General features: G+C 37.1%; 1 protein-coding gene across 1 annotated transcript in view; it reads right to left on the reverse strand.

Annotated features, from left to right (window-relative positions):
- Positions 1–706: 706 nt before the first annotated feature.
- The window catches only part of GPR149 (G protein-coupled receptor 149), a 70,218-nt gene continuing 50,506 nt past the window's right edge, over positions 707–20,418 (reverse strand). Inside the window, exon 4 of the mRNA XM_063442569.1 lies at positions 707–1,373. Within this exon, the coding sequence (XP_063298639.1) occupies positions 804–1,373 (570 nt within the window). The 3' untranslated portion in view covers positions 707–803. The remainder of the gene's footprint in view (positions 1,374–20,418) is intronic.

Consider the following 20,418-nt stretch of genomic DNA (forward strand, 5'->3'; position numbering starts at 1 on the left):
TAATGTGCGCTTTTTAGTCAATTAACAAGTCATCGAGCACAGAATGCACAGCTGCTGTTCTTGAGCAAATATCATCATATGAGCAGAATTTTCTATCATTTAATACTAAACAAACACACAGGTTGCAAGAATACACACAGTATACTTGCTACCTTGTTTTTCTTATTCTTTAACATGTTTATACACTTTTATAAATGGACAATAGTCTTGTGGACCGTTATCATTCGTGGATAGATTTTCCTTTTGGTTAGAACAAATCTACTCATCATAACATTATATGAAGGATTGTTAGGAAGCATGTTCAGCTTTAAACTCAGGTCAATTCAGATTAGATATACCTGAGCTAAGACACTTCTTTTGAACTATTCCCTTGATGTGTAATATCAGCTTGCTTGAGTCATGGAACCGTAGTTCGATAGCAGCCGGAGTGCAGTAGGTTTCCACTCCTGATCTTGTTAAACGAAAACTACACAAAATGATTCAAATGTGTAATTTCTTTTTTTCTTTGTATGAGTCACAATTGTAGATTGTTACGTTCATACTAACTGGCATGTGGATTTATTTTATAATAAAAATAATGAATTTAATATCCTAAATAGATATGAAGGATTATCAGGTCAAGTGTTTGAAGAAGCTTATAATTAACTCAAACAGAAAAAAACAGAAACAAAGATCTAATACACTACTGGCAAAAAGCCTTAAAAATAAAAAGACATTGAAATATGTGTGTAGCAATGCAAATCAGGGATAAAGCTTAATTAAATTCAAAGAAAATGCCTTCATTATAATTGATTATCTATTCTTTAGCTATCTTCTTCCCCTTCCCGCTTCCGGTAAGCTCTGTTTAACAACTGTATCTCTTCTTGATAGCTGTCTCTCTCCACATGTTGTTTCTTGCTGTTCTGTCTGTGAGCCTCAACTGTGTCTGGGATTGAAATGTTAATGTCAGTGTCAGGATTGTTTGTTGGAATGAAGAGGGAATATGAAGCAGTTTCTCCCAGATCACATGAAACAAATCGATTCTCCTTGCGCGAGTAGCGTAGAGATGGAGACCTGGCTTGAGTCGAAGATTGGCTTATATTGCTGATTATTGACACTGTGTCCATAGCCTCTTCGTTGTCACAAATTTCTAGAACTTCTAAATGGATCTTCACATTGGTGTCTGGAAATTGAGTGGGAGAATCTTCCTTGCTTGGCTCATGTCCAACACTCTTTGATCGATATACCTCTATCTTTTTAGATGTTGGTGTAATTCTTTGACCCTCACTGCTTACCTCATATGTAGATAAAGAAAGGGTTTTTCCAGTAGGTGCATGAAGAGATACTGTCCCTTGAAAAGCACAGAGTGGTATAGCTAATGCTCCTCCAGAACGCTGAAAGAGAAAATGGTCTTTGTAATTAATATTAAAACAAATGTTGGTGCTATATACAATTAATAATGCAATACATATTGTTTTAGATACTATTTGTGTAAAATTTAAACAGATTTTTTTTTTAAATCCACATACTTATTAAATTATAATATTTGAGGTCAAATTATACCTTTTTTAATTAGCTTTTTACATTTTGAAAGGAAGTCAATTTCGCTATAAGGTTAAAGCAGATCTGTCACTTTTGGGGGTCTTTGCATATATCGCAAAGACCCACGTAACTGAAAGATCCAATGTGGTTTGGGTGGCTGCAGAGTGCAGGGTAGGTGAGTTTTACTTCCTGAGGCTGTTCCTCATGGCCGCCACCATCTTTGTCTTATTGCCTTCTTCGGCTTCTGGCATTTAAGTCATCAAGAGCCACGTCATTGCTGTACTATGGCTCATGTGCGAGAGTACAACACTGGGGTCTATGGAGGATTATGTGAGATTGCAGGATTCTACAAAGACAAAAACTGAGTTCCACAGCTGCGATTTATGATGGCCGCTGGGAAAGGCAAAAATTGATGGAGGAGTTCATCCTTATGTCAACTTTTGCAAACCCTAGGCTTCATCTAGATACAAAGTAGTCTCTACTTTCTCTTATGATATATTTGGATTGCACTGGAATTTCAGTATTTCATAAAGAATGTCTCTATGAAATACTGAAAAGTAACAGATCTGCTTTGAAAAAAAAGGAGAAAAAATAAATAAATAGCACACAAAATTCTAGGAATTTGGGAAACGTTTCATATTGTAATTATATATCAAATGAAATATGTCAAAATACATGGAAATAATTGTCTAATGCTAAAATCCTTAACATCGCTAAAAAAAAAATATTTGAAGGACATTGTGTATAATTATCTATCTATCTATCTATCTATCTATCTATCTATCTATCTTTCTATCTACAGTATCTCACAAAAGTGAGTACACCCCTCACATTTTTGTAAATATTTTATTATATTTTTGCATGAGACAACACTGAAGAAATTACACTCTGCTACAATGTAAAGTAGTAAGTGCGGGGACGTATTAGCCGCGAGGCAAACAAGGCATTTGCCTTGGGCAGCACTTTCCAGTGGGAGGCAAAAAAAGCTGCCCCCAAATGCCCAGGCAAATGTCTTGTTAGCCTGGCGGCTAACTGACAATTCAGGCGGGCAGGCGGCAAACTAAAAATCCATGCAGGCGGCACTGGCGAGGGAGCACTAATTAGTGTGCTCTCTCTCGCGCGCGCCACAGAGTGATGCCAGGAGCAGGAATGTGACGTCATATTCTGGCTCCGGCATCACTCTGTGACGTGCGAGGGAGCTGAACAGGAGAATCAGTGCTCCCTCGCCACAGTCATTGGCCGGTCGCCCAGCAGCCCAACAGCCCCACTGGACCCCAAGGAAAGGGAGAACACCGCCCAACCCATAGCATTCCCAAAGGTAAGGAGGCTGGGGGGATTGAATTTAAAAAAAAAAATGTGAGTGTTAATGTGTGTGTGTGTCTGTTAGTGAGTGTGTGTGTGTCTGTTAGTGAGTGTGTGTGTGTGTGTCTGTTAGTGACTGAGTGTCTGTCTGTCTGTCTGTTAGTGTGTGTGTCTGTTAGTGAGAGTGTATGCGTGTCTGTTAGTGCATGTATGTGTCTGTTAGTGAGTGTGTATGTCTGTTAGCTAGTGTATGCGTGTCTGTCAGTGAATGTGTGTGTGTGTGTGTGTGTATATTTAGAAGGCGGGAGGGGGGGAAGGAGAGTTTTTATCTTTGTCTCATCGGACCACATGACATGGTACCAGTAATCCAAGTCTTTAACCCCTTAAGGACACATGACATGTGTGACATGTCATGATTCCCTTTTATTCCAGAAGTTTGGTCCTTAAGGGGTTAAACTGCTTGTCTTCTGCAAACTGTGTTCTTTCTTGTGCATTCTCTTCAGAAGAGGATTCCTTCTGGGATGACAGCCATGCAGACCAATTCTAATGCAGTGTGCGGCGTATGGTCTGAGCACTAACAGGCTGACCCCCCACCCATTCAATCTCTTCAACAATGCTGGCAGCACTCATTCATCTATTTCTCAAAGACAACCTCTGGATATGACGCTGAGCATGTGCACTTGACTTCTTTGGTCAACCATGGCAAGACCTGTTCTGAGTGGAACCTGTCCTGTGAAACCGCTGTATGGTCTTGTCCAACGTGCTGCAGCTCAGTTTCAGGGTCTTGGCAATCTTCTTATAGCCTAGGCTCTCTTTATGTAGAGCAACATTTCTTTTTTTTCAGACCCTCAGAGAGTTCTTTGCCACGAGGCGCCATGTTAAACTTCAAGTGACCAGCATGAGATAGAGTGTGAGAGCGATAACACCAAATTTAACATACCTGCTCCCCATTCACACCTGAGACCTTGTAACACTAACGAGTCACATGACACCGGAGAGGAAAAATGGCTAATTGGGCCCAATTTGGACATTTCCACTTAGGGGTGTACTCACTTTTGTTGCCAACGGTTTAGACATTCATGTCTGTGTGTTGAGTTATTTTGAGGGGACAGCAAATTTACACTGCTATACAGGCTGTACACGTACTACTTTACATTGTAGCAGAGTGTTATTTCTTCAGTGTTGTCACATGAAAATATATAAAATATTTACAAAAATGTGAGGGGTGTACTCATTTTTGTGAGATACTGTATCCATCTACAAGGATTAAGATCAAACCGGGTGCAGTATGTTCCTCTCTTCACTCTCAGTATGGGGAAGGTGAATGGCCAGATATCTTCCCGGCCTATGCCGCAGTCAAACTGCTAGACCCAAGGCCAACTTATGGTTAATCTGCTTATGACCAAATTGAACCAGCTTAGACCTTTGGTTGGAAAAATATTTATTACTTTTTCTATATATGTTACACTTTATTGTTAATATCATATACAAAACAGATGTGAATACGCGTTCAATATCAAACGAAAGCTAGCAGCAATTAAGAGGTTTCCTCACCCTTGTGAAATATATAGTACAAGCAAAATATAGGAGGTGATCAGTGCTTAAAATCGATATACATACAGTACAGATGTAGTTTCTAGTATATAAATCTATGGATATAAAACAAGAGACAAATAATGGTGCAGTACAATTGGTGGTATTAGAGGGAGTATATATGGGCAAATTGCACACTCACACTTTATAGAGCTGTCTCAGCCCTAATAAGGAGGCCTGGATGGAATAATCCCCATCTACGGGTATAAGTGGATGGTCTTTTGAACTTGATATCAGAGTTGTGAAGACATCTTATGGAAAAAAACACCTAGAAAATTCCAATGGTATGGAATATACAGACAAATGATATAGATGGAGGACAATATCCTAAGAGTGTGAGGTGGAACAATCCCCACCTAAGGATATATGAAGGAACTAGAAGATGATGAGGGCTGTATGAAGGATGTACTCCACAGATAGGTATATAAAAATATTACTTTATTATAAAAATGCTGGAAACAACAGCTATGTAAATAAAATTTAGTAGAAATATAAAAACAAACTGTGGGTAAGATAAGTCATCACTATATTTTGCTTATTGTTAATATTATAGCAGGAATGTCGTCAATGGGGGAGGGGAGGGGTCTATAGCCTCAAATGTTGGGATCTGCAGCCCAAAATCATTTTGCCCTGAGAGGCTGCACTGCTTTCCATTCTCCCTATCTCTAGATTTCTCATTTGGGAAGTGTAAACAGAGGTGGGAGATGCCCACCCATTCTTATTCCAAAATAATTAGGATAATTCATTTTGGATAGAGTATACATGCAAGCTCACTTGCTGCCTATTCCCTTCCATGTTATTTGGGACCATCGTATCTCAAAACTGTGGCTTTATTTGTATCATTGCTATTTATTGTTGAATTAAGAAATATCTTGTCAAAGCCTTAAGATTGTTTTATATTTAACTATTATTGCATAATTGTATACTTACATTATTGAAAAATATATTTTTTCTCATTTACACATGTTTTCTTTCCTTCATTCATCTCATGTATGTGTACATTTTTATCATCGCACACATGTACAAACGCACACACACACACACACACACACACACACACACACACACACACACACACACACACACACACACACACACACACACACACACACACACACACACACACCTTAAGTTTTCACATTTAAATATTTCCAAAATAAACAACTGTCCCAAGAACCACCACTATATGAGGAAGCAGCCATACATAGACGCCATGAGACCAGCACATAACATGTGCTGGCTTCTCTAATTCACCAGGGGTGAACACAACTCAACTATTCCATACTCTTAACCATGTGCTGGTAAATGAATCAGTAACTACCAAGAGAGCCCAGAGACTGACCTACAAATCCTTCCTTCATCCATGCCTAGGGAATGATACTTATTATAATGTTCTTATCCTGAAAAGAATGAGACAGTGAACTCATAATCTCTTGTTTGATTCACCTCCATCTGTTCTACCTGTGTACTGACTCTAATATTACCAAAATACCTACCATGCCCTTTGGACATGCAAGGCTTGGACGTACCAATTCAACGTCCCTTCAACAGCAGGTCTAAAATTTGTACTGCCTAAATTTGAAGTTGGAAAATAGAAAGTGTGGAATAAAATGAGAATGTACTAGTTTGTGAAAAATAAATGACATTTGATAAATTGAATAGTCTATTAGCTAAAATTCATTAATGCATTGCATGCTATAAGGCATCAGGCAATAATCAAATGAGTAAATAGTTTTTTTTACTGCTATAACATACTATGCTTCTATTTCCTTATTCTTTAGTAACGATCACAAGACACTTAGTGACATTAATTCTCCCTGGCTTCCAACTGTATGCGGTTAAATCACCATGAAAGACACGCATAAATATTATACCCGGGCACACCACATTTACTTCACATAAATTTATTTCACTAAAGAGTAAGCAGAAAAAAAATCATGTCCCATTAACTTTAATACAGTGCATGATGTTTGCTTCTCGATGAGAATCAGTTATGTTGAAATGTCAGCTTATTTTAGTATAACACATGTTTCAATGACTCAATGTAAGTGATTGTTTAAGGATTCAGAACTTTATGAACTTGGCCTTCAATTATTGCTTTCTTTTTTTCTGTTACCTTGATTGCGTTTAGCCATGTGTTTGTGTTTGTGATAAATGTGTTGTGTAGGTTTGAGAGATGAAAACATAAATTAATATACTGCACAAAATAGTATCTAATGTAACAAAACAAAAACAAATCAAGAGTAAACATTCACTAAAACATTACATTTGTCCTTGGAACAACAGGAGAAAAAATATATTAGAAGCACTTAGGAATAAGGACATGCTAACTATAACTTAACCCATTAAATACCAATATCATCATATGACTGCCTACCATGTCTCTTTAGCTCTTAATGGGCTCAAGTCAACTATGTGGCTGTCTTCCAAAAGGTCACTAGAACGTTTCTAGGTTCCTTTAACCAAGTTTTACTTGGTTAAATGGTGTTGGAGGTCCTCACGCTTTATATGAGGATGTCTAGCATCTTCCATGTTCCCCATAAGAAGGAATTGATTTAATGCTCTCCTATGGGGGATGCTTTCAGGCACATGCAGTAAATGCCGAGCATTAGGTCCCACCATCACTGTGACATTGTGGGAGGAGTAGTCCTAGCCAGTGCCAAGAAATGCTCCGCGTTAAAAAGAGGTAACATAAGAGAGGGTTTTTAATCCTTTAATCGCCAATGAGTGGGGGGGACACCACTAAAACTAGGGATAGTTTTCTATACCATTCAGAATAGAGGTTTGTAATTCTAACACTATAGTGTTCCTTTAATAAAAAAAAAATGTAACTACAGAAAAATGTTACAATGAGTTAAAAAATAAAACATATTACAGCACCGCTCTTCCATTCCAGCCCTTGCACTGTTACTGAGCAGCTTTTTCAAAATACAAAGTATTTTCAAGGTTATTTTTCTTCTATAGTCATTGTAAAACATGGCTTTCAATCAATGACAGTTTATGTATTTTCATTGAAACGGGTGTACTTTACACCCCCTCCCCCACACTGTAGCTTAGAATAAAACATTAGTGCAGAGGAAAGAAGGTGAGATCATACGGTAATTCATCTCTTACATTAATTGATTTGCTCTTAGAAACGATAATGTGTAGCATGGGCTCAGTTTTTCCATGAAACGTACATGATTGGCACATGCTCTCTGTTATAAAAACCCACAGGGGTTTCGTCAGTACAATATCATTTTTGGGGACTCTGCAAGAACACTGCAAATTTTAGGAGAATACTGCTGAAATGTATTTTATTTCCAATTTGTTGTTTTGGGTCTAAAATATGCAATTCCCTTGTCTATACAGTTCTTGGAATTTGTGTAAAAACCCTACAGTCTAATTACAAGAATATTATTATTCATAATCTCATTCATGTTAATTAAAGCCAGCCAGTACATACTGGTGGTATTTACTTCAGAGAAAGCTCAATGCATTGTACATCTATTTAAAGGTTAATAGTAAGGTTTCAGGGGAAATATATATAATACATTAGGGAATGTTCATCATGAATCCTAATTATTACGTTTTTCATGTTATTCACAGGTTTAGTGAAGAAATGAGTACAATAAGCATTTGCAAACACAAAATAAAGCACCGCGTGAGGCTTGCCTTGACGTGGCAGGTGAGCTTATATTCAAATGGCCATTGGAATGAAACTAGAGAGCCTCCATTTTGTTTAAATATACATAGGGATTTTGTCCAGAGCGCAGGTAACTTTCTCTTTGTTTTTACAATAAACATCTGCAGTCTATCATCTTATGAATACTAGGTTATATGTTAATAGTGATGAAATGTTTTAAAACAAAGGCACATAGCATTTTATTAGAAGCAAAAAAAAAAAACATTGGCAAAAAGTAATAGTGAAACTTATACAGAGTGGGCTCTGTTGCGAATAATTTTTAGGGATGCCCTGTAGAGTATTGGTGGACAAAAGGTAGTTTCTCAACTGTCATACAACTCCCATGATGCTTTGCTGACAAGGGATTTACCATTTGACCATCCTTGTAGGGCTCCGTTTGTGAGCAGTCTGTGTGTTTTACCGTAAGCATGTCTTTGTATGGAGTAGGTCAACGCAGTTCGTGTTTGTTGTCAGTTTATGTGTTTAAATGCAATGGTGCATTTGTATATAGCTTTGATGCTTGAATGTATGGCTGTGTTTGTGTGTGTTGTTGCCATTTGCAGTGGTTTATTTGTATTGTATGTAGTGTAGATGTTTAAATATAGATGTGTGTGTTTTGTGTAGTGTTGCTTTTTAGAATGCTGGGGTGTGTTTGTGTGTAGTGTTGGTGTTTGAATGCTCAAATTTATGCCCACATACATACAAACTGCCGCACACACAGATAATACTGCCACACAAACACAAATACACAAACAAACTCACCCACATACATTGACACTCAAACACACACATATTGACACATCCACTGCCGCAAAAATATAGATACACATACATACTGAGACACAGAGATATACACATACAAATACGCATTGAGACAAAGAAAAAGTTATCATTTCAATATTTTTATATTCTCATGGCTCTTGCTGAAAGCTGGGAGGAAGTTACCTGAATTTCCTTACTCCCAGTACTGCTGATTTCACAGGGGCCCATTACAACAGAAAAAATATGAACCGATGCTCAGAGTCGCATATCACGAATGGGGAGACATATGTAAAATTATTTAATTTTTAGGAGCAATGCTCCATAGAACATTTGTTTGTGTAAACAAGTTTTGGTGGTAAGTGGCACCTGTCCACTATGAACCAATGGGGGCTTAACATTTACAGTCATCCATCTCCGTGGGGGAAAACTGTGCCATAAAAACTTTGTTTTTATATGGGAGGAAAATTACTCTAATGTGAACTATCTGAAACTGCCAAAGCACTTAGTTTAAACTAGAAAAAGGTCACTTGTAGCTTCTCCAATCGGTGGCTTGTTCACCATAATGGGAGTTGTTTTTTTATCAGTACCTAAAGCAGGTTGGTTATTAATGCTCTTGAATATGCTAAATAAAGGTCACAGTTACATGAATTCCGTTTAAGTGACATAAAACAACCTCACTGACATTTTTCTGGAAACTGATGCTGCATTTGATTACCTGATAACTTAGTTCTCTTGGAAACTGTATGTTTATTCATCATACAACTAGTTTATTTTCATAAAAATAATGTCAAACGAGTAAAAAAAAAATCTACAAATCTTATCAACTATAAAAATGCTTTAATAATTGTCCATACAATGCATGAAAAAAAGGAGTAATTTTCTTGATTATTCCATTTTGTCCGAATCATGCATGTCTGAAACCCTTTCATTTTTCAAATAAATTATATCATATGGTAAAGATTTCACTTTTAGGATATTGCTGTAAACTGTGTGTAGCACTGTCATTATATCACCATGGTCGCTCTCATTTATTCTCAATCAATATGACAGCCTGTCTGGAATAGCTTTTGGCTATTATGTGTCTTAGAAACTAGGACACAATTTTCACTTGAAGACCATATTTATCAGTGCATTAACTTTTAACAAGCTCAGAGATTCCCTATATCAAAAGTTAAAATGCAGTGGAACATATCTCAGCTTATTTTCCCATGGACATAATAGACAAGGTTCATTGAGTTGTCTTCTATTCATTTATTCTTCCTGATGTTTATGTAGCGTGGGATTCTTTAATGTCTAAAATATCAAAAAAGTAAAATGAGTCAAAGGTTTGGGTTTAATTGAATATTATGGTTAAAAATGCTAATTCATATATTAAATTACAGTAACATCTAGATAGAAGGCTATTTTCTATTTTCACCTCTGGGAGAAGCAACATTAGATCCATTCGTTAGGGATCAAATATGGCAAGGTAACGAAACGGTGATTATAAATCTGAAGCATTGAAGTAAGAATGGAATTGGAGTGGAACTCTCTGCATTTACTAATGTGAACTCCGTTCCACCTCAAGAAGGAACAAAAACCTAGACTGTGAGACTGTGGATCACACGATACGCAATAAAAATTAATTTGCTGTTCTTTTCAGAATATACTTGCTCAAGTATTCTACTGTATTTTTTTGGGTTGCTATTACCATAGTGTGAAGTTAAAGGACCACTATAGGCACCCAGACCACTTCATCTTAATGAAGTGGTCTGGGTGCCAGGTCCAGCTAGGGTTAACCCATTTTTTTTATAAACATAGCAGTTTCAGAGAAACTGCTATGTTTAATAATGGGTTAATCCAGCCCTCAAATCCTCTAGTGGCTGTCTCACTGACAGCCGCTAGAGGCACTTGCGTGATTCTCACTGTGAAAATCACAGTGAGAGCACGCAAGCGTCCATAGGAAAGCATTGATAATGCTTTCCTATGAGACCGGCTGAATGCGCACGCAGCTCTTGCCGCGCGTGCCATTCAGCCGAATGGGAGGAGAGGAGGAGGATCGGAGGAGGAGAGCTTCCTGCCCGGCGCTGGAGAAAGGTAAGTTTTAACCCCTTTCCTCTCAGAGCCCGGCGGGAGGGGGTCCCTGAGGGTGGGGGCACCCTCAGGGCACTATAGTGCCAGGAAAACGAGTATGTTTTCCTGGCACTATAGTGGTCCTTTAAATATTTTTCCCAACTTAAATTATTTGATAATATGATATGATGTTTTTTTATGAGTCTAGTTTTTTTGTAGTCAAATTATTTGGATGTGGAATGTTTGTTTAACATTTTGACCCAATCCGTAATAATGGGATGGTATTCTGAGAGTATCACTGATTGAAGACCTGCTCTAGTACCAATGTTTGATCATTCGTATAGAGTTGCAAATATTGTTTGTTTGTATCGCATTAATTTGAATGTTGTATTGCTGGAGACTAGTCCTTATGATGAATGGTGTTGGTGTTCTATGGTGAAAGGGCAGGCCTAAATCTTAAAATGATACCGCACTCTATATAAATACTGCTGTAAAGCTCATTCTTGCAAAAATAGATTTATTAAATATCTAAAGATAATAGAATATCAAAAAAGTATAATTGATGGCAAAATATATCTACAATCTTACCATGACACCTAAACAATGATAAATATATACAGAAAGCCCCCAATATAAACCGAAATTGGTAAAGTGCACAGAGGCACTAAATGATAGAGAGCCCTCTATCTGCTATATACACTGTACACAAAAATTCATCAATAATATAGAAAAAGTATATGTGGGAAATAGCAAAATGTCCAAAAAGTGAAAAAGAAAAAAATGAAAAAGATGAAAAAGTATTTACAGTCCAAATATGTGTACACTGATGATTGCATGTAGCTATTGCTCCAAATGCTTAATGGTTAGACCTCACCACGGTTAGAAGCCAGAGGATTCCCTGTATCATCTGTTAGTTGTATCTGTGTCTGAGGGATTATCTCCGGTCTGTGCCAGGATAGAGGAACATCCAGTGAGTCCTCCTTTGTCCAGTGCGTCCTCCTAGCTCCTTCTTTGTTTGCTGGTTATTGTAGAGGGTCTCTTTATCATCGGTGGGGTGCTGTAACGGGCTGCGCGCTCGGAATCCAACGATCCCTTCAATGACAAGCAAACAAAGAAGGAGCTAGGAGGTTGCACTGGACAAAGGAGGACTCACTGGATGTTCCTCTATCCTGGCACAGACCGGAGATAATCCCTCAGACACAGATACAACTAACAGATGATACAGGGAATCCTCTGGCTTCTAACCGTGGTGAGATCTAACCATTAAGCATTTGGAGCAATAGCTACATGCAATCATCAGTGTACACATATTTGGACTGTAAATACTTTTTTCATCTTTTTCATTTTTTTCTTTTTCACTTTTTGGACATTTTGCTATTTCCCACATATACTTTTTCTATATTATTGATGAATTTTTGTGTACAGTGTATATAGCAGATAGAGGGCTCTCTATCATTTAGTGCCTCTGTGCACTTTACCAATTTCGGTTTATATTGGGGGCTTTCTGTATATATTTATCATTGTTTAGGTGTCATGGTAAGATTGTAGATATATTTTGCCATCAATTATACTTTTTTGATATTCTATTATCTTTAGATATTTAATAAATCTATTTTTGCAAGAAAGAGCTTTACAGCAGTATTTATATAGAGTGCGGTATCATTTTGTTGTTGTATATATTATTGGGAGGTACCAGGAGTGGGTTACCCAGATATCCAGCACCTATTAGATGGAAGAGTGCCTGTACACTTCTCTTTATTGTAGGCCTAAATCTTAGCTTGGGACCAGTCTAGCCTGTTCCCATTACAATATTTTTTTAATTCACTAGATACAGGAATTTTGCGATCAAGCTGAGATCTAGGCTTGGTGGAATGTATCAAGTAATATGAGATATTTAAGCTTATCTAGTATATCAAGTTCATTAAGACTCTCGTGCATAAGTTATGTTGAGCTTCTACGTAATAGTATGAATAGGAATATTAATTCTAATATGAATAAGTTTATATTTGTGTATACCTGTTGAGTAAGAAGCTTAATTATTATAAAAAAAAAAAATTTTTTTGAGATATGGATGTCTAAAATGGTTTAATAGCAGTAAACTAATGGATAAAAAAACACTGCAACTAGGAAAATTAGATTGTTATAAGTTACTAGATACATGAAGTATGGGATCAAGCTGAGATGATTCGAGCCTAGTGGATTCTATCAAGCAATATGAGATATTTAAGTTTATCTAGTATTCCAAGTTTATTAACATTTTCGAGGAATAAGTTATTTTGATTTTGCTTTTGGGTAATAGTATGAACAGAAATACTAATTTCAATATAAATAAGTTTATATACTTATTCTGAGGCAGCAACATAAATAATACAGGTATGATCAAAAATAGTATTATTAGAGTGTTGCTGTAAGCTACAGATTGTCTGTTAATTAAATTTGCTTAGGAGTGGCAATTACTAAAAAAATTGTTAATTAATAATGTTATTTAACTTAAACAAAAGGAAATCAAATAAGGTACCGGTATATATCAACATTAATTAATAAATTATAGGTAATAAAGAATAATTCGATTTACAGGTTCAGAGTGTGCTAGATATAACAGTTTTACAAGATCATTTATTCTATACCCAAAGGATATCATAAGGTTACATTAATGCATAAGCTTTAAAATTAAAAGTCCTAAAGAATGATTTTGGTTGGGGTAATGTGTACTATATTACTTTATGTATTATATTATCTACCGTATTATTTTCGGAATGTTAAGGGGAAGCATGTCAGAGTAACAGTTATTATCTATAGAACTATAAATTAGATAACCGAGTATAAATTTCCCCAACCTCAAAAGTTGTTTAATTTGTTTATACTTGTTAAGTATGAAGCTTAATTAATATAAAAAAAGAAAAAAAAAGGGAAATACATTTTTTTTCGTCTCTCTTTTTCCTTGTCATGTTACTTTTAATGTGGGAGGTGTAAATTTACTTAGCCCAGGACTGCCTATCGCTAAATCGGATCCGTTCATATTACCCCTAACGAAGAAGTGCCAGTTGTAGGCACATATTAGTGAAGTTGACCTATATGGGTCGTTTTTCTTTTTCCAATTTTCGATTTTTTTTTTTTTTTTTTACTGATATTTAGGTTAACACAGTCAACAAGCTAAATTGAATATAGTAAGAAAATAAGCAAAATGAAATTTTATTCGCATAATGTTAGAGGTTTAAATATACCTCATAAGCGCTATAACTTATCTAAAGAACTTCGCAGTTCACAAGCAGACATAATATGTCTTCAAGAGACGCATTTTAAACATGGCTCTAATCCTATAATAGGTTTGAAAAATGTTCCTCATCAATATCATGCTACATCTCCAGCTAAAAGTAGAGGAGTCTCAATATTGGTGAGCCAAGCAGTAGCTTTTGATCAAATAACTGTACAGTTGGACTCGCAAGGTAGATTTATTATTCTTATTTGTGCATTAAATAACATTACTTACACAATAGTTAACTGCTACTTTCCAAATAAAACTCAGTCCAGCTATATGTTAACCCTTCTAGAAAAAATAGAGAAGGTTCGAACAGGTATCCTGATTGTATGCGGGGATTTTAATCATATATTAGAACCTAATGCAGATTCAACAGCTCTGCATACACACAAAAGGAAAAAAATCCCTGCAAAAACAATGCACTTCCCTTAATAAAACACTAGCTTCTTATGGCCTATATGACATATGGAGAACGATTCACCCAGAAGATCGAGAATATACACATCCTTCACAAGTGCATAATACATACTCACGTATAGATGGATATCTTATGCTCAGTACACATTTGGATTTGGTCAGTACCTGTGAGATTGGTACTTCAACAGAATCTGACCATAACCCAGTTATACTCACTCTCTTAGATTCATATCAACATAAAGATAAAAGCCCGTGGAGATTGAACGAACAGTTGCTCAATAATCTTACATTTAAGGATAAATTTCGCAATGAAATACAGCAATATTTTGAGAGTAATGATAATGAAGACACAAACCCGGCGGCTCTTTGGCTGGCACATAAATCTGTAATTCTGGGTACACTGCTGAGCAGAGCATCTTATATAAAGAAAACAAACCATACATCATTAATTAATTTATTGAGGAAACTGCAAGATCTTCATAGAGTCAATCAAGTAAATCCCACTCAAGCTTTACAAGAGCAAATAAGGACTGTTCAACAAGACATTAAATCAATTCAACTTAAGAAAGCTACTATAGCATTGAAAAAACTTAGAGCGACATCTTATTCATTGGGAAACAAGACTACAACAGTGTTAGCGCAAATAATACGGAATAAACAGGCCCAGACAAGAATCCCATTTATTAATACACATTTGGGTCATAAAGTTATGCAACCCATACAAATATGTAATGTCTTTGCTCACTATTACAACACCTTGTATAATTTAAAAAATCAGAATACTCAGTTAACCCCTACTCCCATATCTATTCGTTCATATTTGTCTAAGATTGTATTTCCAAAAATATCTGTAAATCAGTCAAAAAAGCTCTGCGTACCTATCACTATAGAAGAAGTTTTTCAACAAATAGATAAGATGCCGAAAGAGAAAGCACCAGGGCCTGATGGCTTTACTAATGTTTATTATAATATCTTTAAAAAAAGAATTAGCCCCAGCTTTTACTAGTTTTTTTTTAACAGTGCTCGTACCATAGGTACCTTTCTGTCTGAGTTCCTGTTTGCCCATGTCATTACTATCCCTAAACCTGGGAAACCCTTAACGTCTTGTCAAAACTTTAGACCTATATCTTTATTAAACACAGATGCAAAACTTTATGCTAAGATTTTAGCAGATCGACTTAAAAATATTATAACAACATTAATACATACGGATCAAGTGGGATTTGTGACGGGCAGACAGGGACAAGACAACACTAGGAAGGTGTTAAACCTATATAAGATATTACAAAATACTAAACAGGAAAGCATTATGATCTCTTGATGCCGAAAAGGCGTTTGACAGAATAAACTTTTTTTTTTACATGAAACATTATTGGCCTGTGGATTTCCACCTTCTTTTATTTTAGCAATTGAAGCTTTATATAGCACACCAACAGCAAAAGTGCTCTATTTAGGATTTAGGTCACAGCCTTTTAGCATTACTAATGGGACTCGGCAGGGGTGCCCATTGTCACCCCTTGTTTATGTGTTGGCCCTAGAACCTCTAGCCATATCTATTCGGAATAATGAAAACATTCATGGGGTATTAGTCGGTAACACAGATTATAAACTCAGCTTATTTGCTGATGACATTCTTCTCACAATTACTCAACCATTCATAACGCTTCCATCATTACATAAAGAATTGCAGTCCTATAGTCAACAGTCATATTATAAGTTAAACATAACAAAAACTCAAGCAATGTGTCTCAATACAACAAAATTTATAGAAGAAAGACTGAAGGAAAGTTATCTTTATGACTGGAGAGAAGATGACCTAATATTTTTAGGTATTAGAATAACTAAAAAAGAAAGATATTTTTTCAGTTAATTATACGAAGCTATTGAAGGAAATTGATAACCAATTAAAATCATGGAAGAACCTGTTTTTATCTTGGGTAGGGAAAATAGCAGCACTCAAAATGTCAATTCTACCTAAGATATTATATCTCTTTAGATCCCTGCATACGATACTCCCACAAAAATATATAACGTATTCAAGCGGCTATGGTTCGCTTTAGTTGTGGCAGTAAACCCGTGAATCCCCAAAGCATTATTTATGAGAAGTGTGAAAAATGGTGGTATGGGGATACCAAATATAAAGGCATACTATCATTCTGCTATACGGTACTTATGAACGTTATTAGTGCCCATTCAACCAGCTATACTCCTCAATGGGTGGCAATAGAAAATATGTATTGTGGACCACAAGATCTCGCAACATTATTATGGAAACCTCAGGAATTAAGACAATTAAAGGGAAACTCCAGTGCCAGGAAAACGATTTTCTTAGGACCTGGTCTGTACGTGATGATAAAGTTAAAGCATGGCAAGAACTATGATCTAGAAGACAGCCTTTTAGCATCTCCAATGTATGCCAAGTTTTTGTGATCAGTTATGATCAGAAGGGGACCCATGGAACCTTCCAAAAGATGTCGTCATTCTTTCAGAGCTAGTATAATGGCCAACAATTCTCTGTTACCAATATCATAGTTACGCTCCGCTGGTGACAAATTTCTAGAAAAGAACCCATAAGGATGCAAAGGGGTATCCTGACTCTCCCTCTGAGAAAGAACAGCCCCTACCCTTGTCTCAGAGGCATCTACCTCTAGTATGAAGGGTTTGCTAGTGTCAGAATGTACCAAAATGGCAGCATAAGCTCAAAAGCTCCTCTAGCTTCTTTAGACCATATAGTACAGTTAACCCCCTTACATGTCATATTGATCAATCTCCTATAGTAATTTTCAAACCCAATAAACCTTTGAATGGCTTTTAACCCATGAGATAATGGCCAGTGTAGAACGGCTTCTAGTTTATGAGGGTCCATCTGAAAACCAGAGGCCGAAATATTACATTCCAAGAACTGTACCTCCATCTGATCAAATATGCATTTCTCAAGATTGAAATATAGCCCATTTTTAAGCAAAGTTTGCTATACTTGGTTCACATGCCTATGATGAGTCTGGAGATCGGGGGAATAAATGAGAATATCATCCAGAAATACTAATACAAAAGTATAAATGTAGTCTATGAGAACATCATTAATGAAATCCTGAAATACGACCGGAGCATTGCATAAGCCGAAGGGCATGACAAGATACTCATAGTGACCACTTCTCGTGTCAAATGCAGTTCTCCATTCATGACCCTCCTTAATCCTTACCAAATTGTAAGCACTCCTAAGGTCGGGTTTGGTAAACACCCTAGCGCCCTGGAGTCTGTCAAACAATTCTGAGATAAGAGGTATGGGATAAGCATTTTTGATGGTGATCTTGTTCAATGCCCTATAATCAATACATCGCTGTAACTCTCCATCTTTCTTGGATACAAAAAAGAACCCCACACCTGCAGGTGAAGAAGATTTACGTATGTGACCTTTTTGTAGTGACTCTTTAATGTAATCCTCCATAATCCTACTTTCCTGTGGTGATAAGGCATACACTGCTTCCTTAGGGGGCATACTGCCGGGTAACAAATCTGTGTAGCAATCATAAGATCTGTGAGGAGGTAGAGTATCAGTGTGACTTTTACTAAACACTTCTTTAACCTTCCAGTACTGCACAGGAATTTCGGTAAATCTTTTAGTTATGGGTAACATGCATCTCTCACTACATTCTTTACCCCATTCCAGTATTTCCCTCTTAGCCCAGTCAATATGAGGATTATGCTTAACAGGCCATCGGAATCCTAGTATAATGGGACAAAAAAGGGAAGCAATTATCTGAAATGTAATGATTTCTTTATGTAACGCTCCTATAGTAACAGTGATAGGCATAGTTTTGTGGGTAATTAGAGGTTGAGAGAGAGGTCTCCAATCAATGGCCTCAACAGCCAAGGGTGATGATCTCTCTTTGATGGGTAGGAGGTGTTTACTGACAAATTGCATGTCGAGAAAGTTTCCTGCAACACCTGAATCCATCAGGGCTTTACATGAAAAACTTTTCTTGTTGCATAGAGCAGTAATAGTGAGGAGAAATCTACTTTGGGTAGTGTCGCGATTACTAAGTGACCAAACACACAGAACTATATAAACACAAACAATGTATACCGGACCTTAGAATGGCTGGACTTAGAGAAAAGAGAATGGCGTAAAAGAGAATGGTCAAAATAACAAGCCAATGTCAGGGATACAGAATGAGACAATACGAATAAACTAGCCAAGGGTCAGGATACCAGAAGTAGGGAAAGTCAATAACAATACCCAAGTTAAAAACTAGAAAAATATACCAAGAACGTGCTCTCTGACAACCAACAAGTAGAAACCACAACAGGGCACTGAGAAAATGCCTTACAGGGTTTAAATATGCCTCTCAGTGCTGTGATTGGTTATTACATGGCCTTTGACCCCAAAACATGCGTGTGCGTCGATATCGTGATGTCACACCCGTGACGGCGACATCATCGCAGCAGCCAGCGGCCCTTAGCACGCCGCACCAGCCGGGACCTGTCTTCATAGAGGATCGGGCAGCACTCTACAGCGATCCAGGTAAGTTATTTTTTCCCTTTTCGGCGTGACTGCCCTGCTCATGTGCGGCCGCGCCGATCAGGGATTTACTTGTATTAGAAATATCGGCACAGCCTCGTCGATCATAGCCCCTTGTGCCATGACAGGTAGTACCAGGGTACATACCCATCACACCTAAGACCGGTCCCCTTATGGTTCTTAGGTGCGCAAGTTTTCTGGACGTATGGGACAAGCATTTCTCATATGTCCTTTCTTGCCACATTATAAGCAAAGGCTCTCTTTTCTCCTAAACAGTCTTTCTGCCTCTGACAGTCTCATAACCCCTAACTGCATAGATCCAGTTTCAGACTGCACAGGAGGGCCAGAAACAACAGGACTAGAGAAGCGAGGCGCCAATGACATATTCATACGTCTGGTTATATTTCTAGTTATCTCCCTGTTCCCAAGTCGATTACCTATATGCATCACATAAGTGATGTATTCATTTAATCTCCCTGTTAGTTCCTTGGCTGCAGTCTCATTAAGGATAGCTTTGGGTAATCCCCCTGAGAATGCAGTGATTAATCCGTTATTGGTCCAGTCTACCTCAGAAGATAGGGTGTGGAATTCTAGGGCATACTATGAGACAGACCTGTTCCCTTACGTGATACACATTAGGACAGTGGACGCGTTGCTCTCCCTTCCCAATGGTTCAAACGTTAATTTGAATTCTGCAAGGAATTCCTGGTAATTATGGGGAACAGTTTTATCACTTACCCATAATGGATTGGCAAATGCTAAGGCTTTACCTTATAGTTGGTTCATTAAGTACCCAATTCTTGCTCTATCCGTGGGGAAAGACCCAGGTGAGGCTTCAAAATAGGAACTCAATTTGATTAAGGAATCCCTGACATTCATGAAAATTACCTTGAAAAAATAATAAATCAGTTTTTATAAGAAAAGTCAGGAAAGTCCAAATGTGTTATATTTTTATGTCACACGAAACATATGTATGTTTATGATACAAGGCGGGCCAAATTCACCAGAAAAAAAAATAATATACATACTTAGAAATAAGTACCAAGAAAATGATTTCATTTTTCTACACTCACACTGTCAGGAATCCAGGAATCTGAACACACAGACAGAATCACAAACAAGAATACTTGTAATACCGGTCCTTAGAATGGCCGGGTTATACAAATAAGCAGTGAGAATACAGACCGAGGTTCAAAGATTACAGAGGTAAGGAATAACGATGAAACAAGCCGAGGTCAATGGATTAGAGAGAGCAGGATAAATGAGAGACAAGAGTCAGTCAAGGTACCAAAAAACTATACAGAAGGAACACTCTATTGGGCTAAC

This window comes from Pelobates fuscus, chromosome 2, assembly GCF_036172605.1.
Source record: "Pelobates fuscus isolate aPelFus1 chromosome 2, aPelFus1.pri, whole genome shotgun sequence".
Taxonomy (NCBI): Eukaryota; Metazoa; Chordata; class Amphibia; order Anura; family Pelobatidae; genus Pelobates; species Pelobates fuscus.